The 27,319-nt window shown below is 38.0% G+C and overlaps 3 protein-coding genes across 3 annotated transcripts in view; 2 read left to right on the top strand and 1 right to left on the bottom strand.

The window, feature by feature from the left end:
- Positions 1 to 1,620: 1,620 nt before the first annotated feature.
- LOC115439545 (transcription factor MafF-like) lies at positions 1,621 to 10,599 on the bottom strand. The gene is made up of 3 exons (XM_030163398.1): positions 10,576 to 10,599; positions 6,198 to 6,288; positions 1,621 to 2,396 (listed from the first exon to the last, which is right to left on the bottom strand). The coding sequence occupies exons 2-3, from the start codon at positions 6,228 to 6,230 to the stop codon at positions 1,953 to 1,955; spliced, it is 477 nt and encodes a 158-aa protein (XP_030019258.1). The 5' UTR covers positions 6,231 to 6,288; positions 10,576 to 10,599; the 3' UTR covers positions 1,621 to 1,952.
- A 1,154-nt stretch (positions 10,600 to 11,753) lies between these two features.
- Positions 11,754 to 15,650, top strand: LOC115410616 (mitochondrial import receptor subunit TOM22 homolog). The gene is given in 5 exon segments (XM_030122339.1): positions 11,754 to 12,026; positions 12,029 to 12,060; positions 13,158 to 13,276; positions 14,420 to 14,537; positions 14,626 to 15,650. Coding segments are annotated over 5 exon segments (399 nt in total). The 5' UTR covers positions 11,754 to 11,971; the 3' UTR covers positions 14,701 to 15,650.
- An 11,263-nt stretch (positions 15,651 to 26,913) lies between these two features.
- Positions 26,914 to 27,319, top strand: part of LOC115410251 (meiotic recombination protein DMC1/LIM15 homolog) — an 8,372-nt gene continuing 7,966 nt past the window's right edge. Inside the window, exons 1-2 of the mRNA XM_030121809.1 lie at positions 26,914 to 26,970; positions 27,268 to 27,312. Coding sequence (XP_029977669.1) covers positions 26,914 to 26,970; positions 27,268 to 27,312 — 102 coding nt within the window. The remainder of the gene's footprint in view (positions 26,971 to 27,267; positions 27,313 to 27,319) is intronic.

Genomic DNA, 27,319 nt, shown 5'->3' with positions numbered 1-27,319 from the left:
ACCAGATACACACACACATATTTTTAAATATATATATATAATATATATATTATATATATATATATATATATATATATATTTTTATAATTATACATATACATATAATAATATATATATATATATATATATATATATATATATATAATATATATATATATATATATATATATATATATAAAGAAGAAGAAGAAGCCACAGCAGACTGCAGCAAAGTTACTGCACAATGTGGAATGAGCAATGCAGGACCAGAGCTCACAAAAGAATGGTGACAGGAAGAAATGCAGAGAGGGAGTGACTACAGTCCACTATGAACCATTTCCCACTTAGGTTTGCATACACTGACACTGAAGGCACAGCATTAATGTGTGAGACACAACTCTCCTCCACATGATGGGCAAATCTCAGGTAGAGGGTAGTGAGTCCAATCCAAGTTTTTTAACCTGTTAAATGAAGATCTGAAAAGCACACAGTGTTGATCTAGGAGCGCCTCCATGATCTACAGTAACTCTGGTTGGTGGGCCTTGCTTCAGTTCAGGTGGTCAGTGTGGAGCAGGTCATGAGTGTGAGGCTTTTGTTAGTTTTTCTTTTGTATGTACAGTGGCAAGAAAAAGCATGTGAGTCATTTGAAATTTGTATGTTTTCTGTGTGATTTGGTCATAAAATGTGATCCATCTATTCTGTATCCATGTCACAAGGAGAGAGAAACACAATGTTCTCAACCTAATACCAAACAAACAACCATAATATTTCAGGTCTTTATCGACCACACCTATTAAACACTCACAGGGCTGCCAAAGGAGTTTCAACCAGTTATTAAATCCAAGGGTTCACTTTAATTTTTCCAGTACTAAGTTTAAATAGCCGTTTAAGAGGTGTCTACAAAGACGTGGAATATTATAACTGTCCGTGTGGTATTATATATCTTTACTTTTATGACCAGTTCAAGCAGAAAACTACCAAATTTCAGTGGGTTCACATTTTTCCTCCTGCCACTACATGTATGTGCGTACTTAGCCAGTCAGAGATTTTCTGAGTGCGTTGCTACTCTTTGTTTCATTCACATTAAAAAGCTGAATTCTTTCAGAATGAAATTGCTAATTTGAAGGTGCAGAAATGTATGTAATGTAAATTCAGTCGCTAACAGTGCTTTTCCACCCTGTGGTACAGATTCAACTTCATTTGTGGTAGTAGGATCCCCAGTCGCCATACTGTCCAGATGTCATCCTCAACAAAGGAACAGAGGAGGACACCATCGCTGAGCAGACCAACAGGTGTTCTCATTTGTTTCCATGTAATCATGGTATAATACAATAAATGAAGCTGATAAACTCTCTTTAGAGTTTTCAGTATCACATCAGCTCATGTCCAACTTTGTTGGAGGTGATGGCAAAGAGAACAGGTACTGTCCACAGCTTTAAACTGATGGAAAAAAAAACAAAACAAGGTGACAACGGTTGAGTCAAACCAATAGGATACAGGGCAAATCCACATACCAGTATATCTCCCATTTTCTACAGACTGCTTTAAAAACATGGGAGCTCCAGTAAGCAGATCTTTCTCCTGTCCTAGTGATGTTTCTATCCAGTGGATTATACTCCAGGACCTGCATGTGTTTTTTTCCCTCCTCATTCTTGGAGTCAAGCCAGTACCATGTGGTGGAAAAGCATCATAATCTAAAGAGTCATAAAGACAGAATTCAACATCGAGGGCGTTAACCCGTCCCTGATGACACAGGGATTGTATAGTAGGTGACATGAGGACAGTCACACTGTCCAGAGAGTAGAAATGTGATCGAATAATAATGCACTGGTTCACACTTTCCTACTAACAAGGTGTTGCTGTTCTCTGGACTGGGTGTATATAGTATAGTAAGACTGCAGGATGTGTGTGTGTATGTTTGCATTGTAGGTTGTGCGCCCCTCCCCCCAGTCTGGTTCCCATTAGTCCCTCTTCTAGGACCGATCGTGCTCTCTCTTTGTCGGTGGCTGAGGTGGACTCTTGACGATGGTGATGACAGAGGCGGTGTTGAGACGTGGGGCTGTGGCCAGCACGTTGCCTCCTCCGGCTTCTAAACCCCTGGCGAACCTCTGGAGGGCAGCGAGGCGGGCACCCAAACCCTCCAGTTCTTTCCTCATGCCAGCATTCTCGGCCCCTAGCCGCTCCACCTCTCTCTGCAGCTCCTGCTTCTGCTGCTCCAGGGCCTCGCGCTGGGACACCCGCTTAACCCGGCAGCTGGCAGCGTAGCCCCGGTTCTTCAAGGTGCGCCGGCGCTGCTTCAGCTTCTGGATCTCCTCACGGGACAGGCCACGCAGGTGGAGATTCAGCTCCCGCACTGAAAGGGACATGAGCTCGCTGTCAGACAGGATGGGCATGTTCTCGCCACACTCCTGCTTCACCTGAGGGGACAGCAGAGGAGGAGAATTACATTTGTAAGCATGTGAAGACAAGAGGAAAGGGTTCACACACATTTTCAGAAAACATCTAAAAACTATTTCATGACTTTTCAATGGCTACTAAGATCATTTCTACGTTTACTCACAGCGTTTTACATTCCTTAAGGAATAAAGAAATTTTTTAAACTACTATCAGTGCAGTTTAAAACACATTTCATCTTGTATCATTTGCATAAAGAATCTGGGAGTCCTGACATTACTCACAGAGTAAATCCATTTATTCATTATTCATGTGTTGTTCATATCAACATAGTCTAAGTCTGTGCTCACAGGTTGCATGTTCATGATTTTGGAGCCTTTCTCCCTACAGTCAAAGCAGCTTCAGAAAAATGACACCCCTCATAATTCAGTCAGTGTTTAAGGCCTAGAAATCATTTTGTAAAGAATATGTTTCGCCGAAACCTTTTCAAAAGCCACAGAGGAACTGAACACCATGTCTCTTTCATCACCTTTAAAGAAGAGACTTCAGTGTTCTTTTCTAAACCTCACTTTTCTCATTTTGGAATGTCATTAAGGAAAACAAAATCAAATGTAATTATTTCTACAAAACTTTACACAATTTCACATAATTCTATGATGCTCCCAGACCTGGAAAATGACGCAGTTAAAATTCTATGATTTTTCCAGGTCTTTCATGACCACAGCAACCCTCAAAGAAGATGTACAAGTACAGTTCTGCAGGTTAAACAGCTCAAATTAAAGACACCTCCCAAGATCTTTTTGTAGTTTCCCCTCATTCCAAAAATGTAATTTGATCATGTTTTTTTTCCTTTTAAAGTTACTTCTCAATGCTTCCATTTACTAGTTTTGTTAGTATTATTTTTCTCTGTCATCTGTTCTCTCTGCACTGATACCAGGAAACATTCCTCATGCTCTGAAATCTATCTGGTAATAAACCTAATTCTGATTACGACCCATTTTATGTCCATTCTGGTTACAAGAAATACTGGGAATATGAAGAAATGTCTGACTTTGGTAACTCTTTGATGTGAATAAGAAAAATTATATTAAAAAAAAAATAAATATTACAATAGCTTTTCTCCCTGACATAGCATTATCTCTTCCTTTATCATTTGCAAATATATTGATATACCTTAAAAAGTACAATGACCACAATAAACTACAATTATTGCCTTAAAATCAGAAGTGAAACAGTTACCACAAATGTATTTCTCAGTCTCTGTATGAAGATCATCTTAGAAGACAAACATTTAAGTTTCTATAGACCAACATGTCTGGCATTTAGTGTGACTGCCTTTACACTAATCTTCTGGTGTTTATCATTCAACATATATCAAATGTTAGTGCTACTTTTTGTCATGGGAACTAACTTCTGAAGAAAAGTTTGACTTTGATAACCATTTTGATGTGAATGCAGAAAAACAACTTTTTTTTAATTACAGTAGCTTTTCTCCAATTTCCCAATAAACTCTAGCAGCTTCACACCTAAATGTTCTTAACTCAGCAAACATTAAACCACTATATTTAATGTTGTAATATGCAACATTAAAGTATCTAAATACAAGTAGGTCTGTGTTATTGAGACTGGGTACTTACACTACATGTTAAAGCTTTCAAACAATGTCCAGATTCAGAAAAATAGTTTTATCCTTTCTGATCCATTTCATTTAGTTGCATGTGTAAAACATTTCCTCTGATCAAAACTGTGACTAGTTAGAGTTCAGAGTTTTGCTTTTTGTAAGACAGTGGTTTCTCTTCTCTTGTTCTCTCTTAAGTGAGTTTCTATTTTTACCAGGGATGGGCTGGCCTGAGATAACCTGATGAAACTGAAATGACCAGATCCTCATCAGTGAGAGTCATTGGAGGCCCTCCTCCCAAGTCTGGTCCAATGGATTAACATATACTCATTGTATTGTTTTTGAAGGATTTATCACAAATTTAATTCATTGTGCAGTTTCAAGACCATCAGCAGATTTTATGGTATGGTTTGTGTGGGAATGTTCTCTTGTGTCTTACTCACTGCATGACCTACTGCAATAGGTAAATTATTACTTTTGAATTACTGCATGACCTTACAGCTATTTTGATAAATTATATGTTAATGAAAAACTTTTATTTTCAGGCTTCTCAAATGTTTATATTTTAACTTTGTGTTGTGAACAAACATGAAATTTTACATCCTCATCTCTGGCTTTGGTTAGCATTTTTTTTTCCTGATAATGATTTGTTCTTTTAGTTTGTTATGTTTTTTTAGTGTCACTCGGCCCAAACTCCATATTGACCTTTCAGCATATTGTCATTCAAGTGGTCCGAGAAGACACAACAGTTGAATGGGTGATTGGTTAGGCTTGGAAAAGAGGCTTAACTATTCCAGCATGAAACAACATGATGTTCATATACTTTTATATTTTGACTTTTAATTTGGAATGAGAGGAGAGAGCTGCAAAATGAATGTGTGTATTTTCATATTCTGGTGTGTTTTTTTCTGTGTGCTTTTGTCTCCTGCAGAATCAAGAGTATAATCAAATGTTTATTCAACAATGAAAACAATAGTTTGTTGCAATTTAAAAAAAAAAAAAAAAAAAAAAAAGATCTTAAATGTCAATATAACAAATCTGACCATTTGTTTTATTGGTTCTCCAACTTGATATATGCTTCAGTGATGTTTGACCCAAAATAGCACTCAAGATGTTTACATAATTTTTTTTAACTAATTATACAAACTTTCTATTCTATTTCCGCACCTGGGCAGTACAAGACATTTCAGCAAGCTCAGGCAGCTCTACACATATGACACACTCATCATACACTGTTGTAGTCTTATTTATTTTCCAGACATCTTTAGAACTCATCATTATGTATGAGGCCAGCTGAGAATTCAATCCTTCATCAGACTCAGGACACATTCCTGTTTCACACTGTGCAGAGAATGCAGATACTCAGAACATGTTCGATGCCAAGTCTAAACGAGGCCGATTACTAATTTCATTGTAGTACGGAGTTTAACAAGTGAAAAAGTAAGTGGTGCTTACGAATACCCCTGTCCCGCTGCACAACACTTTGTTCCTCCTGTTCACTGATACCCTGCCTAGTCAGGGATTCATTTTGAATTTTAAATGACATATAATTGTAAACTAAGATTAAACTAAATTACTGTCCTTTTGAGTAGTTTCAGTCAAACCAAGACAAACATTATCTGCAAGAGGTCTGACCTTGGAACTCAGACTCAATACAAAACTTCAAATTACTACTCAAACTCACCTGTTCAAACTTGCATTTTCTTGAGCCTCTTTTTTTTCTCTCTGTTCAGTTTGTTTTGTTTGTTTGTGAAGCGTCTTTGAGTGTCCAAAAAAGCGCTATATAAGTGCGATGTATTACTATTATTATTATTATTATTATTATTATTATTATTATTAACTGATTGTACTTCGTCTGCCCAATTTGGTGAATAGTGCCCCAGAAATCGGTTGTACAAATGTTCTACATTCAGATTTTCAAAAATTTGTTCCGGGAGGACGGGGTGTGTGTATAAAAAACGTACATCACAGTAGAGTTGACACTGGCAATGGTGGTGAAAACGACTTCTATAATCTGCTATGGCTGTATTTGTTACATATTTTGCATTTGAACTTTTGTAGGGTATTTTAGAACCTGTGGAAACCTGGAAATAGAAAACAAATGTCTTCCAAATATTGCCACTCTATTAAATTTAGCCCAAGGGCATAAATACCCAGCTTTTTTTCTTGAGATAATATAACGAGGTCTGATTTCTGAATGTGTTACCTTCAGGGCTTTGCTATTTCTTTCTGTCGTCATGATCCAACCGTTTTCAGTTTTCTCCGTCTGAGAACCAGTCGACAACGACACAAACTCTCTGAAGATGAAGAAGAAGAGAGACAAAAATGACACATTTTTTTAAAAAAAAAGGTATTTTATCACAGGGAACTCAGGATGTCGCGCTGCCGTTTACAGTCCGTTTCTGGCCTGACATTTTACCATCCGCTCACAAGACAGCCAGTCATGCACGATAAAGAAAAGGAGAAGCCGCAGATCTTTCATGCTTCTCCAAAATGCTCTCTCTCATTAAACTCTGTGGTTGAATACGAAAGGAAGAAGAGGGCTGTGCCTTTTGTCTGTTCTTTGGAATGAGGGGGAAGTTATCGTGTGTCTACCCTTTAGTTGCTTAAAGCAGGTGTCCTAACCAATTCCCTCAACACTTCCTCTTGTCAATACCACACCAACGGTTCAAAGCTTCCATTGTGAAAAAAAGGAAAAATGAGGGCAGGCATATCATATTTAGGTCTTAAAAAGTGACTCTGCATATGAAACTAACATTTAGAGACCAGTAGAATAAGGGATGGGCTATATAAAACCAGATCTCTACATAAAATAAAAGAGATATACTTATCCCTTCAGCCTATGCAAAAGGAGCTAATTGCTCAGCTGTAATTTGGTCAAAGATACAAGGGATAATCACAACCACTTTATGGAAACAGACTTATCAAATAAAAGGCAAGCACAGGGTTTCCTTGTTTGAGAATATAGCTGCAAAACAAGTACCTACACAAAAACTGAGATTTTAAAAAATGCCAGTAAACTGAAAATAGATAGAATTCTCCATCCTAAATATCCTTTAGAAGCATTCCTCTCCAGCCTAACAAAACATACAGCTGTGTAAACAACAATAATATGTAACATCAGTTATGTCAAAGAAAGTGACACTGGCCATTTTTGTCTGCATTATGGATGAGTCACATTTTTCTGTTACATTAAACATGCATCAAAAAAGCTTTCAACATTAAAACTAGCCTAGATGCTATATGTGAATATACCTCAAACCACAGAACACAGAAAACAAGACTTACCAGGCTGTCAATGTGTAGTGTGTGTGTGTGTGGTATGTAATATATAGTGTTTGACCATATATATAAATACAAATACTTCAAATCCTTCCATTGGATAATTACAGTAAGATAATATTTTAACCCTAACTGATACAGTGAGTAGCTTCTCAGTTTTTTAAACCACCATCAGTTTGATAGACAGCATAAAAATTACTGAACTGTGTTTTGATGAAAAAACTTCACGTGGTCTGAGTCCAGACTGACCGGGTTCTAGAGTGATGGGTGCATCAGAGTGATAAGACAGGCAGGTGAAGTGTCTACCCATCATGCCTAGTGATTATATTAACCTGAGGGGAAGTGTTATGATCTGGGGTTACTTCAGTTGGTCAGGTCTGGGTTCCCCAGTGGTTACGTTTCCAAACAATGATGGAAATAAATATAGAGGACATTGCATTAGCTTCAACAAACACATCCATCTTGCTATCAAGCTAAAGGTGGTCCAATGAAATATTAGAGTATGGGACTTTATTTGGCCAGGCTGTGTAACACCCCCAGTCCCTGACATATAGCATCATCTCCTCCTGTATCCTTTGCAAATATACTGATATACCTTAAAAAGTACGACTACAACTATTGCCTTAAAATCAGAAGTGAAACAGTGACCACAAATACATTTCTCCGTCTATGTATCAAGATCATCTTAGAAGATAAACATTTAAGTTTCTATAGACCAGCATGTCAGGCATTTAGTGTGACCGCCTTTACACTAATCTTCTGGTGTTTTACACCAAGTTTCATTCAACACATGTCAAATATTTGTCATTGTTAGTGCTACTTTTGTCATGGAAACTGACTTCTAGCCATTTTGTACAGAATTTTTTGTGTATTTGAATACCACACACATATTTCTAGTGTGTTCTCGTTGGGCCTTAAATAAATATGTACAGCATGCCCATTATAACCCTGTACAAACAACAAAGCCAAAGCGCAGCTAAAAACTTTTGCACAGCATTTACTTACAAAGTAAAGAAATTGCCACTCATTTGTGATATTTTATTAGAAGTCGTGAAGTAAAACTCCATGAATGGGTACTTTTGCACACCTATAAATAGCAGCTGCTGCAACACACTGTAATAACCCATTTAAGAGTGTTTTGTTAAAGAATGTGGCTCCTTAACACTACTGTATTTGGAAGTTTTCTCCCATTCTTCATAGCAAACACTGTATAAGCTGCAGGGGTGGGGGTGGGGGGGGGCCCTAAGCTCCTGTTAAGGTCGGCTCACAAATATTGTCACAAGGATTTTAAACTTCAGCATCAAAGCAGGCCAAGATAAACTGTTTTTCTCCTACTCATTCCTTACTTGATTTGGCTGTGCACTTTAGAGAAAAAAATGACTCTGCATTTCATCTGGAGGCTGTTTTGCTGCCTTCATCTGAACCATTGCTGACACTGCTCTGACTCTTAGCAAACAAGTTCGACTTTCCAGTTTAATTAATACCAACAACATGACATCATCAAACGTCTTGCAGGGTGTTTTCCCACATCACTCTTAGACAGACATGTGTCTACTTTAATACATATCCCAACAGTAGACATTCTTTTTTATCTATTACCCTGAACTGTGAAGTAAAAATGGGTCAGTGTCAGCACTGACCTCTTGCCAGCTTTGGCACATGAGCCAACTCATTTGTTGCACTATCATTTTGCATCTTGAGAAAGAGGCTGAATTGGGTAAGGTCAGGCTGTTGCTGAACTTGACCACTTCTTGATTACAGTCTGTGTGAGTTCCAGGGTGTATTTATATGCTACATCTTTTTATTCTTTCCTCTGGCAGATCTTTCAACCACAGAATGTTCCCTTTGTTTTTTTCAATGCTGTATTTGCTGTGAGGAAATACAATGTTTTGTTGTGATTTGAATTGAATTTATTTGAATTAGAAATTTTCGGTTATTATTCTAATAATCCAAAACTGAACACCCCTGTTTTACATCTGTAAACAAAAGCTTTCTGTGTTTTTTAGAGGTGTAAAATAAGTTACAAACACGTGTACGAACCGAAGGACTCCATGCTCTAGGTCAAGTTATTTATCAGTCAGCCAAACAAATGTGATGTTAGTACACCTTTCATACTGCTTAGTGGAGCTCTGAATGACTCAGACATGACCGACAAGTAGAAAATCAGAGAGATCAACTGTAAAACAACTGAGCAACATAAATACAGTAAGAACAATATGTGATGAAATGTGAGTCTGAAGATTTCAACACTCCAGCTCCTCTTTAGGTCACATTTCCCTTAAGAGATTGTGACACAAACTGGTCGTATAAGACTAGAAACTTTGCCTTACACAACACCAACATTAGCTCTTAACTGCACACACAGGCCTGTTCGATAAAAGCATTCCCTCTCTAAATAAAGCATCTGTTCTAATGACCTGTAGTTGCTGACCCTTAACTGCATTTCCCGAAACGCTTGGGTTTTGGAGGTTAGTGCAACAGTTGCTGTCCAACCAGCCGGCGGCCTCCCGCATGTAAACCGATGAGACCGCCGTTTCGTAAAGTCAGGGTGATTCAGCAATAAACCGTTCGCTCCTCTGCTCCACAAAGACCGCCCGCGTCAGCCCGAAATCAAGGAAAAACAACAGCCGCCATGTCTCTCTGCTGTTCTACAGGATATCCACGTTTATACTTTACCATTAATATCAGCTTCCAGAACGTTTTCGGTGAGAGACCCGAGGAGGAATGCAACAAGTGAACGCATCACGGACGGATTCAGGCTGCACTAACGACGTTTAATAAACAAAACACTTCGTGTAATTGTTTTAAATGACTACAGAACATTAAATATACAAGGCAGATATGAAAATAGTATTGTACCTACAATTACAACCCTCCCTGACCCGTGTAGGGAGAAGAGCTGACCAGTTTGGGCAAAGGCGCTGCTGCTGCTATTGTAAACAGCCATCATGCGTCCTCGACATCCATTTAGACTTGAAATAGCCCATTTAAAATGTTAATACGTGGACACTTGAGAGGAAATGAGGCATGTCTGGTTGTCAACTGATAGGGATTAAAAGCAAGAATAAAAGCAGAGAGAAGCCGAATAATTCGCCATATCTTAACATGCTAGTAACTGTTAGCACCTTAGCAGCAACGGTTTCTGACTAGCTAAAGAGACTAACGCAAACAGCTGCCTGCTCATTTGTCCTTGGTTGGTTGGTAAGACCCTGACGGATACCAGCGCTGTATTCAGCGTTAGTAGCGACCTCCGGCAAAATATTTCAATATTTAATACACTATAATAAAATATTTGTTTTTACCTGCTGGATCGAAGCGACTCTAGCGACAAATGTCAGTCCGCCTTTTCCCCGGAATTACTCTGCTGTTCTCTGAGGTTGGATTTCTTTCATTCATAAAAACACAAGCGACAATGACCGTCAGGCCAAAGAATGAGGGCGGAGCTAACTCCGCCCCCGCCGCGTACTCCTGGAGGATGTAAACAAGGAATCCCTGCTTCCCAGAACTTTTCCATGACCAGCCCACCATCACCACCACTACCCTCCGCCCTTTACCAGCAACAACATTTCGCTGGAAAACAAGGATTAAAACCAAGGCAGAACTTTAAAGTCACACTACAATCACTCTGTTAAGTAATACTGGTTATGATTCTGTGCTGTACAAGAGAGTGCCAAAATAAAAACAACTATATTTACGACTTTTATCATATCTTGTATTTTTACCTATATCTTTGTACAGCACTTTGGGCACTTTGCGTTGTTTGTAAATGTGCTAAATAAATAAACTTCACCTGACATTGACCTGTAGGACTATGTAACAACTTTGACAGGGTCACACACAGGTCAAAAGCTGTCTTAAAAGATTCTGTTTTTAATATTATTTGTGTGCAGCAGCTTGAATCAGGTGTTCTATATTCATTTATTCATTATTATTTGGTTATTCTATTTATTTTTGATAAATAAAGATAGGTGAAATTTCAGAATCTCAGACTTTTTACTGCTGTATATTGAGTACTTCCCGAGTTTTCATGCAACTTTATACTACTACTTATTTTATAGGCGAATATTTTACTTGCATTTGTCTGACAGGTTTTCAGATGACAATGACTCATCCCCTTCCTGCCCTGTGGAATCCATAATTCTTACTGCCTTGCTATGTATAGTACGTGCAAATAAACTAATATGTAAAACACTGACATTTTAATGCACAATGAGTACTTTTACTTTCAATACTGTGCTGATGATTTTACATCATTTTACTTAAGTTTTTGAAGGCACGTGTTTTACCTTTATAGAGTGGTCTTAGCACGTGTACTTAAAAAAAAAAGGCTCTGAATATTTCTGCTATCATAGGTTAAACTTACATACGTTGGGTTAGCTAAAGGTGCCATTTGACGGTGTTATTTGTCAGCAGTCAGTATGCTCTCATACAGCCCACACGATAGGGGGCGTTATTTATTTGCGCTTAACTCAAAAATAACCTCCGCCCTTTACGTCATCTGACCCTGAGCCTCACGTTTCCCTAGTGTGACCTCGGAACCGACCGTTTCACGCACAGCAGTGTTCATTTTAATGTTAACTTGTGAAAAATAATAGTCAGACCAACACTACGCTTACAGTCCGCTTTTACAGGCTTGTCAGTAGGCAGTTAGCACAGCTCATCCAGCCCCGTGGTAGAGGAGCGGACTCATTGGAAAACATGGCTGGAATCGAGGAGCTCTCCCCAAGTGCGGGCCCGGTGTCTACCCGGCCCCCGAGGACGAGATTGACGACGACGAAGATGAAGATGTAAGTGGACAGGCTTCCAAACACTCCGGGGAATGAAAATTAAACACAGTCGTCCTTTGCCTCTGTCAACCCCCCCCCCCCCCCCCCCCCCTTTAAAGTAGCTTCGCATGGCTAGCTAAACGGCTAATTGCTCTGTAAGCTAATAGGAGTTAACAGTGTACAACTCCGAGGCAACATCCTAACAATACGTGATATTCAATTAACACTCTCGTTCATTAACAGCAGGGTTGTAACGCGAACCAAAACTCTGCACCATCACTTATCTAACCAAAGACTGTACTGTCCTTTATCATTTCATTAAATATGTGTCATAGCTTTGTAATAACAATTTATATGGCGAAGGTTCACATTGACAACTACTAACCTTTCCACCAATATGTTTGTTTCAGTAAATGTCATAATTGCCATGCCTGTGCATTTATCTTAATCACAATTCAACCAGGAACTGGAGTAATTACTATGACTTCCTTTCATTGGATATGTTTTTATGGTTATGATGATGGATTAAGTATTAAGATCATTATGATAAGGTGCTAACACGATACTCTGAAAAATCATCACTGCAATCTCCAATTATGCAGGATAGATTTTATTTGCATAGAATCTTGAAAGTCTTATCAACAATTTAAAGTGTTCAGTAAAACGGTTCCGGCTGGGTGTATATTAAGTTTTTGGGTTGAATTAATGTATATGCTGCTGTTGATGTTTGATGTTAATAAGGCCATTTTTAGTCCAGTATATTTCATTCATGATGAGAATATGGCAAAACACTTAAGTGGTTGAACATATCATAAATCTACTTTTAAGCCCAAGCCTAATTTGAACTACTTTACATATTGTGGAGCAGCTTTATCTACAGCATCGTTACCGCCGAGTATCAATAATGTATGAACAAGTGTTAAAGTTTTGAAAATATTAGGTAATATTATTGTACTTTATAATATCACATTTCAAATATATCTAACAAGTTCATGATTAAACCTTGTGGGTGAATGTAAACTTTACTGTGTGATATTATTCATAGTAGACGCTGGTTGATTGCACATTTGTAATGTTTTCATAAAGTCAAATGTGCCATTCTTGTGTTTCTCTTTAAGCTGGATGAGACACTGATGGAGAGGTTATGGGGTTTGACGGAGATGTTTCCTGACACAGTGCGCAGTGCTGCTGAGGTGTCTGCACAGTGCTCTGTCTCAATGGTTAAGAAGTTTTATAGGTATGTCTTTTATCTTATCACATTAATGCATTTATTTCTGACAGTATGTCATAGTCATCTAGTCCAGAGGTTTGCAATAACAGCCTTTGACTCCTCGTATTCGTAAGTCACATGCGCATTTATATTATACCCTTGGCAGGGGTATAGTATATCAGAATATACCAGGAATTCTGTCCATCTGAGATTTTTGTCCATCTGAATTCTCAGACACTGTTCACTTGATTCTTTTCAAATTTACACACATGTTCTTTACATGCGCCTGTCTCTCAGTTTTTGCTCTTTTCCCTTGCACCAACTTCTGCACCTTCAGTCATCCATCTTTGAAGCTCCTCAGGTCTCACATTAGTAGATGTATCTCCACACTGTACAGGTTTGGTATCAGTGAGCAGGAGGGCAAAGTGTTGTTCTGCTGGGCAGGGGTATTAGTAAGCACCACTTACTTTTTCACTTGTTTAAACATTGTAATGTAGGCCTGTGCTATATGACTGAAATCCCACCCTCATAGAGGTCATTTCACATCCAGCTAATAATACAAATCCCAATTTAATACATTTCAAGCAAACTGAATGGATACATGATAAAGAAATACAGCATAGAACATTTGACTCTGTTGGACTGTGTTTAGTTTACTTGTTCTCTCCTCACTACATGTGTTTTCTTCAGGTCCTCTGCTCCCCACCCCCCCCATTAAAGACAGGTACATATAAGTTAATTCTCCTGTCTGTACCCCTGACCACATTGCTGATGAAGATCTGGAGTTGGTCCCCAACTGCTTTCAATGGCAGCTCACTGCTCCTAATATGTGCTATGTGCTGATATTGATGCTAATGGTAGTGCAAATGCTAGGTACTGTGTGTATTAGGCTGAGTAAAATGCAGAGACCAAATTTCCCTGTGAGGATAGTAAAATGAGTTAATTTTAACCTTCAGCCTTTATATTGAAAAACTATACATGACAATAAACCTGTGTCTGATGCTCATTGTTTTAAAAGACTTGAACAGATGGAATAAATCCACACTCTTTATTCGTGGACAATAAATGTGAGGGTTAAGATTTACCAGTGTGGTGCAGTCCACAGCTGTACCTCTAGGTGTCACTAAAATCCACCAACTGAACCTTTAACTATGCCACTTTTTATTTCAGTTTTTCCCGCTCTGCACTTTGGGTGGGCACTACTTCCTTCATGATTCTGGTGCTGCCGGTGGTGTTTGAGACAGAGCGACTACAGCTGGAGCAGCAGCAACTACAACAGCAGAGACAGGTGAGGACATTTGTAAAGGTAATTGAGACATCATCACATTTATGGACAAAGCAACTTAAGGAAATTTACTGTCTCTTTCCTTTTCTAGATCCTGCTGGGGCCCAACACGGGAATGTCTGGTGGGATGCCGGGCATGATGCCTCCAGCGCCGGGCAAGATCTGAGGAGGCAAAAGACTCCAACACGAGATCTGCTGCTAACTATACAGCGGGGCTGGTCCCAAGGAGAGACAGAGAGACTGGAGAGGGGGAAAAGAGCTTTGGTGGTTTAGAGGAACAACAGCAAAGTCTTGGGCTGTCTCCACTGTTTTGGGGTTTGGCCATTCTGATCAGAAGAGGAAGTAAAATGGGTCGAACACTTCTCTCTCACTATCTCTCCTTACTTCAACATCATGCAGAGACTGCTTTCCAGAAGCAGTCTTTTTCTCTCTCTCTTTTTTTTTTTTCTTTTGGAAAATACCATAAATATTGTATTCTTTAGTCTCCAGCAGGGACAAATGGTTACAATAAAAGAATGAAAGACTGAGGTTAACAGTTACATGTTGGTGTTGCAGTCTGAAGAAAATGCTTCACAATTTGTCCATCTTGTGCTTTTTGGTTCTATCTGTAATCAGGGAGTTGAGTTAACAGAATATTTGAAAGATGTTGTAACAAACAGGACATACTGTAGGCAATAGTAAATGATTGAAATGTTATACACAGACTGGCCTCTACAACATTAATGACAGTTTTCTATGTGGTACGTTTCTGTCATTTCACTATTGTACTATGTTTTATATCAAAGTATAATGCCTTTCACTTGAAACCACTCTTCATTTTCTGCTTTTAAACATTTCACACCTTCATGCATTGTCACATTTTCCTTTTAATAGTGTCTGAAATTACAAAAACTCTTTTCATCTAAGCCTCTAAACACACCATTTGTCAAAGGCAGTAAGAGGTTCTGTTGGGTGGTGAAGGGTGATGCTCAGTGTTTGTATTAAACATGCAAATGTCTGTTTTTTTATGATTATTTTTCCCTGTTGTCAATTTGACACTGTCTAATCTCTGTCTTCTAATGTCGAGTGAACAATAAAAACATCAAATCTAATACAAATCCCAGTGTTTACACTCAATCTACAGGTTGTATGTCTTTTAAATAAGTTATGATTTTTATAACTTTAAATTCTAAGACTGAGACATTGTTATGCTAGGGGCAACAACATCTATGAGGCAAAGAGCTTTAAACTATACACCTTTGCTGAGTAATTATTTACACTAAAATTAAATTTCTCAGTGTATTCCTTCTAACTTGTCATGATGTTACTTTTACAAATTATGTGATTTTATCAGTGAGTTATGTACACTCCATCACCTTGTGTCTACTGTCATAGTCAGCTCTGAAAAGTATTCCTTGATTTAAAAAATATATATGTGTGTGTGTGTGTGTGTGTGTGTGTGTGTGTGTGTGTACATTCTGCCTGAAAAACAGACTTGATACCACGTGGAGATGCTGCAGCAGATCTGTTAATGATGAAGAGACTCTGGACTGATACATAAATGCAGACTGTGGATGATGTTGTCATTTGTGTGTCACATGCATTTCAAAGAGTAAACAAACCTAAATATAAAAATACACCAGTAGTATATTAATTGCATTTTTTTTTTTTTTTTTTTTTACAGTAGTAACGTATATGTATGGAGCTCATATCTGAAAATAGTGATTTATAGTTTTTCTCCAGCACCTGGTCAGCAGAACCACAGCCAATCTGTTAGAACAGAAGTATTTCAACTATTTCAGTATGGATTCGTCAGAATGAACTGACTGATGGTGGTGGTGACGGTTATCTCGAAATGTATTAATCTAACCATGAAACAACCTCAGCGGACAAATGACAAAGCATCAGGTTTGATGTTCAGTGTTTTTCTCTGGTAGAAAAGTGAAGACAGATACAAACTATGTATTCAGAATGTGGAAATATGAATCCAAGTCCTCTTGTACAGCCTTTTTCCATCCTGCTACTGAATGTCTATACACCAGACTTTTTCTCATGTTTTACTCATTATGGACTGGCATGAATGCTCATGAGTTTCTACAGAGAAGTTCAGTTGACAGTTGTTATTTTTGGGTAACATGAGGCTGTTGTATCATTGTATCTAAATCAGAATGGGCAAATCCTGTATGACATGAATTACAGTTAGATTTAAGTTTACCTATGCAGGGCAGAATGAATCCTTGTATGTATATGTGTGACTGACAGAAGAATCTGAATCATAAAAATGCAGTTGTGGTGGTCGTATTATGTGTGATGGAAAATACTTTCAGGTGTAAGTTTTGTCTTTTGGATTGGGCTTGTATACTGTTGTCTGTCAGTGTGAATTCTGTCGAGCTACAGGTGTTTCAACTGGTGGTCAGTTCTGTAAATATCTGACTGTCAACCTGGTTTGTGTTTGTGGAGTGACAGAGGGAGGGGAAGTTGTAGTCTTATTGATCATATTGATGGATTCATCAATATGATGCCAACACAGATGATGCAGGACTCAGCATTAAAAACACTTGTTAGAAAACTGTTATCCCATCACCACTGTTATATTCTAAAAAAGCACAAGTTACTGAATTTCCAAAACATGATTAATCTAAAATTGGCCTGTCTGATATGTAAGGTACTGCATTTTTTTAGCTCCTCCTCTGTTGAAGGAATTTATTAAATGTAACATTAATCCACACAGGACAACAAGAGCCACCAGCAGAGGTGACCTGGTGATATCCTATAGGCGCAATACAATTGGACAGACTGCTCTGTAAGTTTGAGCGGAAACTTGTGGAACAGCTTACCGTCAACTCTGAGAGAATGTCCCACATACAACTCTTTTAATGCTCAGATGAAAAACTGGCTTTGGTTGAATCAGAGCTGCACCCACACGTAACACAGTGACTTAGATCTAGTTTAGCTGTGTGTTTGAGCTTGTGGTATGAGCTCAATAGTGTGTTATGTGGTGTTATGTGTATAGATTGACATTAGGATGTGCTGATGTGTGTATAGCTGAATATGTGTTTGATAATGATGGATGTGGTGTGTACAGATTAAGATATGTTTATTTTGTCTTAGATAATGTGTGATAGCTGGTCTACACATGAATTCTGGCGCAAAATTGTGAAAAGTATTGTGTATAGTGTAAGTAATATGTGCATGGTTGAGATATCTGGATATTGTACAGAATTTTATAGCTGTTTGTGCTTTTACCGTTTTTTATGGAACATCTTCTGTGGGACAACAGATGGAAAGTAGCCTTTGGCTAAAATTTGGAGTGTTTACATTCATGTGAAAACATGTATGTTCATTATTTCAGAGCTTGTAATTTGGTATTTTTATTTGAATAAAAAAGCTGAATCAGTTCTTCAACTTTTACCAGAGTATTTTTTACACAAGTATCCGTACTAGCATTTGAGTAAAGAACATGGTGAAGCTACCTGAGCTACACTATGTGAACACAAGTATTGGGAGACACTGAATTCAGGTGTTTCTTTCCTAACAGGAGTCGGGGATACAAAACAATAATGACAAGATGTCATAATATAGTTTTATATTGAGATTAATATCATTGCATTGGCTGGTTTTGTTTAAACTGTTATCCTTGCTTCCAAAATACCTCAGAGATGGTTCTGGTTTTATTTATTTTTTATCCCTGACTAAAGCATAGGGACAAATCATGGCTACAGCTGTGAGATGTCCTGTTCTAGCTGATATAACATATAAACATTAATATTTTCTGAATTCAATGTGTCCAAATACTTTTGTCCATATAGTGTACCTTTCGTATATCTAATGTTATAAACAGCCACACCAGATACATCTGATAATGAGAGAGTATCCATTAGTCCATGGCATGTCTCCATGGCACCCTCTTGATATATAATAATAATAATAATAATAATAATAATAATAATAATAATAATAATAATGATGATGATGATGATGATGGATTAGATTTAAATAGCGCTTTTCTATGAACGCATACTCAAAGCATGTACAGAGGATCCATTCGCTCTCACATTCCCCCTCTGGTGGTGGTAAACTACATTTGTAGCCACAGCTGCCCTGGGGCAGACTAATGGAAGCGTGGCTGCCAATCTGCGCCTACGGCCCCTCTGACTACCACCAAACATTCATACACATTCATACACCAGTGTGAGTTGCAGCACTGGAGGCAAAGAGGGTGAAGTGTCTTGCCCAAGGACACAATAGCATATGGACAGAGCGGGATTCGAACCGCCAACCATATATATTTATTTGGATCTGCCCCTAATGAGGATTTCCATATTTTGTCCTCCATTGCCACTCTGCAAAAACCTTTTTTGCCATCCATTTGTCACCCCTTGTAAAATTTTCTTGATCCCCCTGCCCAAATCCCCTTTTGAGAGCTACAACTGTGCAATGTATGGGTTGATTACACCCTTCAAAGTAGTTATTGGTATTTCATTGATATTTATACTGCATATAAACTGGATAATTTTTCACATAAATTATGTAAAAGATTTTTTCCCTTTAATTAACTGTGATACTTGATCTGTCAGGCGGCCATTAGCGTGTGTGATTTTGGTGTTTCTACAACTTCTAAGACTGACATGAGCACAGCCCCTTTTGACTTGATAACTTAGTGCTGATGTGTCGCTGATAACATTTTTTCTCATCTCATTGAGTTTGGTTCATTTCTCTGTTGCATCAGGACCTGAAATGGAAGAATGAAAAATGGGGTATCCTCTGGAAGAGTTTATAAATGCTGACCTCACCAAAGCTAAGTAAAATGTAGAGGAAAGGCTTCAGTCATAAAAACACAATAACAAGACAATAAAGTAAAAGGATAAAAACAATGTCAATGACACAAGACAAAAATGAAGTCATAACACAAAAATGGTGTAAAGGACACAATGCAGGACACTGAGCAAGACTAAGATGGTATAGATCTAAATCAAAAGATTTCAGAAAACATGACAGCATTTAAGTTTGTGCTCTGTGTCTATTTATGTCTGTTTATGACAGTGTGTTGTCGCCTATTACTAACAAATATCGGGGATGTCTATGATTGAATGTTCCGGCAAAGTGCATTCAATTCAACCTTGTATGATGGTGGAAGAGATTAAGAAACGGTCCCTGCTCCAGGTGAGGCTCCAACTCACAACCTTGGCATCTCTCTACAGGTTACTGTCTTCTGAGTACCATGTGCTGACTGATTGCACCATTTGAGCTTGTACACATTAGTATTCAACACTCTTCGAATGGAAATCTGTTTATTGTTATACAAGCATCTTTTGTGTTCCCTGTTACATCTGGTAACTGAGGGAGGCCATGTCTCACCACCCAGCCCACATCTGACGGATTCAGGAAAAGTGCAGACCCAACTTCTTTACGGCTGTTTGGTCAAAAAAGAACTCTGACTACATTTATTTTGATTCATCACAATAAACAAAATCAGAGACTCCAACGTAATGTGTCTTATGTTGCTGTTGTTTCACTTTCTCTTTTATAGCTTAACATTTTGTCCAGTTCATTTCTACAGTCTTTAGCATTGTTTTGGTCTGGTTATATTTTCATGTTTGCTGTGTGTATTGATTGCCCAAAGGGACGGTCTTTTCTGTGTTACTGTCCCACCCTTTTAGGTTAAAAGCAGTCTTGATAATGGGAATGTGCACAGTGATGCAAAATAGAAAATAATTCACAGTTCCTCTCAAATAAAATACAACTAAAGTAACAAACCTGTTTTGAAAATTTAAGGATTAGGAATACAGGTAGGCCAATTGTTTGTGAAGGGAATAAGCAAAAAATTTCACAGAAAAACACACTTCAAGTACAGATATATGAAAACTGTTACTACAATAAAAACATTGCATCTCCACCTATGTTCAGAACACAGATGGTGGTTCAATGGTGGCGAGCAGTGAAGCCACATCAGCTTAGTGGATACACCACTGGCTGTTTTTAAATGGAAAAAGTTGCATAACCTCATATGACAGTAGTTTTTACACAGTAACATCCATGTTGTCTTCAGGCTCCCAGGCTAATGTTCTGTTTTGTGCATCCCAACTTTTTCACCAGTTCCATCTTACTGTACAGCCTGCAGACCAACCAGTAAGAGATGTAATGTTTCACCAGTATAATTGCTCCAATACAAACTGTAGGCCGTGAGAGAGTAAAGAGCTTCTGTTTTGCAGCTTTTCCTTTGCTCTATGCTAAAGCCCTTCTGTTTATTTCTCTGTAGGACTCTACAGGACCAAGAGACATCCAAGACTAATTTGAATCATCCAGATTATTTTTTGCCTGCATAAAATATGGGTTATTTTAGCCACTTTCTTAAAAAGTCAGAAACTCATTGTCTTTAGTCCTTCTCACCTCAGTGGAGGTGATGCATGTCTTCATCTACATCCCACTGTGCAGACTGCAGACCGACCAGTTGGAGGCATCACCTGTGCTTTCCCCATGAACATTTGGAGGTGCCCCCTAAGACCTTACTATCAGACACAAGGGCTTTCTGGTCCATGCTATTTGGAATGTAGGATGTAATTATTAACATTATTGACTTTGTGAATGTTATATACATTTACTTTTTTATACCTATCTTTAACTATACTCTCCTATAGTGTGTTTCCTCTTGCGTTCTATTTTTTTAATTCTTGTATTCTACTTCTTACTATGTCAAATGCTGTTGCTGCACTGCAATTTCCCAGATCTATCTATCTATCTATCTATCTATCTATCTATCTATCTATCTATCTATCTATCTATCTATCTATCTATCTATCTATCTATCTATCTATCTATCTATCTATCTATCTATCTGCCTTGGCGGAGGTCTGCGCTCTCCGAGTGCTTTTCTAGTTATCAATTGTTACATCTTCTGGAGGAGCTGAGGCCAGATGTTGACGGAGAGATGGTATCTTCTGACAAAGAGCTGTCAGAGGTATGTTCAAGGGGACCTATGTTCTCCACATAGATAACACAGCTGGTGTTTTGCCTGTTCTCATCCGTCTGTAGGTGGTTGTCTTCAACTTCCACTTCTTGCCTTGCTACTTCAATCATCTGAAGTAACTCCATAATAGCCTGTTGGTCATCTTGAGGATTAACAGGGTGAGGAGCAAGATCAGCAGCTGGGTGATGAAAGGCATCAGGAAACAGATGATCAAAATCCAGAGGAATTGGCTGATAGACGGGTTGAGGATCAGTGTAATAAAATGCGTACGGGTCTCCATAAGGGTAGGCAAAAGGGAAACCATCAGTGCAGGGATAGTAATAAACATGCTCCTGAGCATAGGGAGCTGGATGCCAGTGAGGCCAGTATATCCAGCTCAGTGGTTGGAAATGCTGTGGTGGAGGAGACAGAGATCTGCCGTTTCCATCACCAACATTTAACATTTCCTCCTGGTTTTGGTGTCCAGTGATAATGTCATTTTCAGGAGGCCTCTCATCATTAGGACCATTACCAGCCAGAAAGAAGACCCCTGAAGGGAAAAAAGAATGAAAAGGAGTACAACAGAGGTCATTGAACATGCGGCGCTTCATAAGTTTTAGTAGATACTTTACTCTGTAATTTTTGACAAGTGGCTTTTAAACATCTTTTCTTGGGTGTGATTTCCATTTAAGTCTGGATAGGCCTGATACTCTTCTGTTGTATTAAACGTTTTTTCACAAACTGCAAAAACTGAGACTAGATTAATAGGCAACATTCACCTCATAAAATAGGCTGAAAGTAATTTTGACACATATTTAGCTGAATTAAACCTTTAAATCATTTATTCATTACATTTCACTAATTTCAGTAGAAAAAAATAACTAGAGCGCACACCTCCACCAAGGCAGATCAGTCTGCTGCCCCCCCCCACCACCACCACCACCAAAATTTAATAATTTGTTCCTTGTGCCAGTATCAAGATTTCCTGAAAATTTCATCCAAATCCATCCATAACCTTTTGAGTTATCTTGCTAACAGACACACAAACAAACAAACAGACAGACAGACCCTGATGAAAACATAACCTCTGCCGTTCCTTGGCGGAGGTAATGACTAAAAAGATTTTAATATTGATTTTCGGTCTTGTCCCTTGCGCACAAATATTTCAACTCTTCTCAAAATATTTTGCAGTATTTAGGCCAACTGTAAATGATGAAACATTCAGTGTCTTCACAATTTTACGTCGAATAACTTTATTCTGAGATTATTTCATGGTTTTTCACAGATTTGTGAACCTCTACCTCATATTTACTTCTGAGAGATACTATCTCTATGCTCTTTCTACATCCAGTCATGTCACTGAGCTGTTGCCAATCCAAATGTCCCTCCGACTGTTTCCTTTTAGTACCATTTATTTAAAACCCAAATCTGTCAAATCCAAACTATTGAAGAGAGGCAGAAAAAATGAGTTTGATGTGATCAACTGTTTGTGTCTTTACGCATGTGTGACTGGTAACACGTTTGTGAATTATACACAACCGGCCACATGGCTCGCCAAAATAGTCTCGCAAATTGTGTTTGCAGTTCGAGAAATTGTTCAGAAGTGTGTACTTGTATAACTTCATGTACAATTTTGATGTCATCGTGGACATGACCCACACGCCCATGACAAACCAGTGACTTTGTATCTTAACACTTTATCTAGATGCAACATGTGTAAGAAATAGACCTGTTGTTTTTATGAAAATGCATTTCTAAAATACACTTTAAGACATACAGTACATTTACCCAATTTTTACATTAAAAAAGAGGCACAAAGAAAATGAAAGGCACAAACAATTAGCCAATTTTGCGCCTGTCCTATCACAGCATTGGTAGAAGTCTGCCATTCGGTGCGCAAACTCTGGAGAGGACAGTCCATTTACCACTAATTGCGCAATTATTTAGACCAGGGGTGTCAAACTCATTTTCTTCCTGGGGCCCCATTCAGCCCAATTTAATCTGAAGTGGGCCAGACCAGTAAAATAAGAGCATGATAGCCAATAAATAATGACAACTCCAAATTGTTTTAGTGCAAAAAATAACATTCAATTATGCCAATATTTACATTTAAAAACTATCCAATCAAAAAGGATGTGAAAAACCTTTAAAAAAATGGAATTTGTTAAGAAATATAAGTTCAATTTTATCAATATTATGTCTCGACTTATCATTTATACATATGCATTATAGATCGGATCTACAAAGACACAAAACATTTAGTAACAGGCAGAATATTGTTCAAATTGCACTTAATTTTCTTCAGACATTTCAGGTTGTTCATATTTGTTCAAGTTATTCACATTTTAAAGGATAGTTTGTTAATGTAAACATTTTCATAATTTAATGTTTTTTGCACTAAAAGAGAAAAATTGGTGTTGTCATTATTTATAGGTTATTATGATATTATTTTTGAGTTTGATGCCCTAACTTGCACTTTGCAAATTCATTCTGCGGGCCGGATTGGAACCTTTGGCGGGCCAGTTTTGGCCCCCGGGCCGCATGTTTGATACCTGTGATTTAGGTTATTGCTCTAAGAAGCAAGTCTTGATCCATTTTGCGCCTGCATGGCATAGCTGGGATGAGGGGCAGGGTTTGAGCCGCCTCTGACAGCAGAATAGGTGGTGAAAGAAAGAGATTTTTCTCCACTTGTGTAAATCGATTTTTATATCAGAGGAAGGATTTAGCAGAGCAGATCTGTTCCTCATTTTCTTCATTGAAGGAGGAACATAGACATGTAACATTACCAAATAGCCAAGAAGCTGAGCAGAGAATGAAAAAACTCTGACGTTCACTTAAAGTCTTGTAAGGTTTCATGTCATCCTTCACATCCAAAAGTCTTCAGCTGAGTGACATCCATATTTCATGATGTTTATTATAGTTCTGTGGATACAGACAGCGCGCATAGTTTCTGTAGGCTAATTAAAAGTTATATATTATACCAAGTTTCTATAGCCTAATAATAATAATAATAATAATAATAATAATAATAATAATAATAATAATAATGAGAAGAAGAAGAAGAAGAAGAAAGAGAAGAATATCAGATTGCGGATTGTGTGAATCATAAATCAGTGCTACAAAAGCCTTCACATGAGAATTCTGCATGCGTCGCCTGTGCGTCGTCATCCTTTTCAGTTTCCTCTGCTGAACGTGTCTGTCTCCTACAGTGTGCACAGCGGTGTCCAGACATCCCTCCATGACCAGACTGGAAATTGCAATTTTAAAGTATTATTAGCCTATGTACTAAAACTGTTAAATTTGTTAACAAACACCTCAAATTCCAGCACAGAAAACCTCTTGTCCCGCGGCCTCTTCATACTTGTACCGGTAGTTGTTTTCTCCTTCCCTTTGGTTTCCGTTACTACATCCTCAATATTCAATAAAACTGTGTTTAAAAAAAGTTCGCAAAGGCGTGACAACTGCAAATGATTAAGGCATGTGTTCATCAATCACAGGAACGGGCCCTGGATGTTAAGGGGGTCCAAAGACAGATGTTAAAATCATAAGCCTATGTAGAATTAATTGTTAAGGTCCTTAATAACCTTCTTTCTGATCTCGAATCTGCATGAAGATGTGAAATTGGTGTCCTATCACACACTGCAGGATATGATTAAGGTTGTCTGCCCGGCAACGCACCATCTCACGTGACGTGATCTCTTGAAGACGTAGATGTAAACACATGGGGACTAAGGTGATGCAACAACTTGTTGTATCTATGCTTTACAGTGAGAAAAAAACAAAAAACAAAAAGAAAAGAAGCAGAATGCTAAATGCGTCTGGGCGAGGAAATGATTGAGGAGACCCGGCCAAAACAATAAACTGAGGTGACATTTTCACTGTCAGTCACTGGTCATCAAATAAGTCTCATAGGCTATTATGTTGGACTTAAAACTTACAAATATTTATTGCAATTAATGAAAGCATTTCGTGTAATATATAGCCTATATATAATGTGAAAATTAATTAATTATGTCTTACCTGCAATATTGAGCCAACGTCTGACCCTGGTCGACAGGGACTCTGGGGGGCCATCAATGTCCATGATCACCGAAATTCAGTATTTTTGTCTTCTTCGTTCTTCAGATATCTCACTTTTTTCCAAAGAAAAGAACTATCAAGATATTTAAGTTACCAGATGTGCAGAAGTTCAAGTTTAATCAGAATATGGATCCACCTGTGGATTCTGAGGTCCAGGTTCAACAGAGACTTTCCTAAGGGCTTCAATCTTTATATAACCTCAGATCACGTCGCTGCTCTGTTTCAGGACTTTCACGGATGTACGTTCAGACGCAACCGTGCGTCAAGGTGGGATCAGAGAAAATAACGCACATGTGGAGTCTTGGACTTGTTTACTGTAGGTCTAACCATATGTTAAATGTCACTTATGACACTTTAGTGTTCCTTCACTGCCATTCGAGAGACTGCAGACTAATGCACAAATAAATAAAAGAACAAACTAAAGACTTACATTAATAGTATAAAGAAACACATATGATCATAAATGTTGCCTAATTGTGTGGTTGACCAGTACAAAGTGTTCCTCGAAATTAAACTGACTTTTATCAGTTTCCTAATTAAGAATGGGTCTATGCTGTAAGTATACCTGTAATCCTTATTTTTAAAAACCACTTAGCATATTTGGGTTTATTTGGTCATGGTGTTATTGCCTAATAGGCCATAATCGCCTTTTCTGTAAATCATAAACAAAGAAATAGTTTAATGTGGTCTAAAGAAGCCTAAATATAATATCAAAATATGTAAAAACTTATGTAATTGTGTGAAATGGTTCAAAGGCAAGGCTGTTTGGCGTTGTTCATAATCAGAAATATTGGACAGGAAAGTTAATTAGTCTGTCACCCACAGGGTGTCGCCATAACACAACAGACAGGTGTAAGTCCGCCTCTTTACGGTCCGTCTGGACAGTTCTGACAGCGTCAATGGTCAAGCCTGATGTCAATGTATTTAACCAACAATATATCTGTAAGCACAGGGAGTGACACTTGTGAAGCTGTTTTTGAGCATAGCGATATTGAGTCTGATAGTGACGCTGGCAAATGAATGCGACTTTATGCGACCGAAGCAAATAGTATTTTATAATGCTGACTGTCCGTAAATGCAACAGTTAGTGACGAATTCCCGCCAATGGCCCCAGCCATTTAACAAAGCCATTGTTAAGCTTGGTAGTCAGTGTACTCACTTAAAATAAGATAATTTAGTCGTCTGAAAAGTTTTACCAAAATTATTATTTATTTTTGGAGCAATATAAAGGTAAACAGGGAAAGTCGGTCATCATTAGACTAGCTGACATAAGTTAGCCAACATTAGTTCTTCTTGGTAATTGATATAAACCTTAAAAAGGGAAAAGTAATAATTTGAGATTCTTCCTTTCATTTACAGTAACCAGGATTCAAAATGAAAGTTTCAGAGGATCAAGTCGTTGAAGACTGTAGCGGTTATCAGGATGATGATGTAAGATATAATCTACTCATTATTGCTAGCTAAATATTTGATTAGTGTAGAAGACCTCAAGTTTTTCCCCCAAAACATGTATTGGAAATGATTGTACAAAGACACATAGCAGTTACGTCAACAAGTAAATAAAATAGACCAGTAATATGGTCTATGTTAGACTTATTTTGGTGGGGAAACTTAGTAGTCATAAATTTTTTAAAAAACCCATTAATTTAAGATGTTTTGTCCTTGGTGTCTTGTTAACCTCTCAGGCACTGTCAAGTACATTTTCTTTTTTTTTTCTCCATGTAACAGGAGTCATTTTTCCAAGACATTGACCTCCTTCAAAAACATGGGATTGTACGTA

The sequence above is a fragment of the Sphaeramia orbicularis genome, chromosome 19 (assembly GCF_902148855.1).
Source record: "Sphaeramia orbicularis chromosome 19, fSphaOr1.1, whole genome shotgun sequence".
In the NCBI taxonomy this organism is placed as follows: domain Eukaryota; kingdom Metazoa; phylum Chordata; class Actinopteri; order Kurtiformes; family Apogonidae; genus Sphaeramia; species Sphaeramia orbicularis.
This window is presented reverse-complemented; position numbering and strand designations above follow the sequence as displayed.

Coding starts and splice junctions, on each gene's coding strand:
- LOC115439545 (XM_030163398.1), bottom strand. CDS start 6,230: ATGACGACAGAAAGAAATAGCAAAGCCCTGAAG. Junction 2,397..6,197: donor GAAATAGCAAAGCCCTGAAG/GTAACACATTCA, acceptor CTGTCCCCTCAG/GTGAAGCAGGAGTGTGGCGA.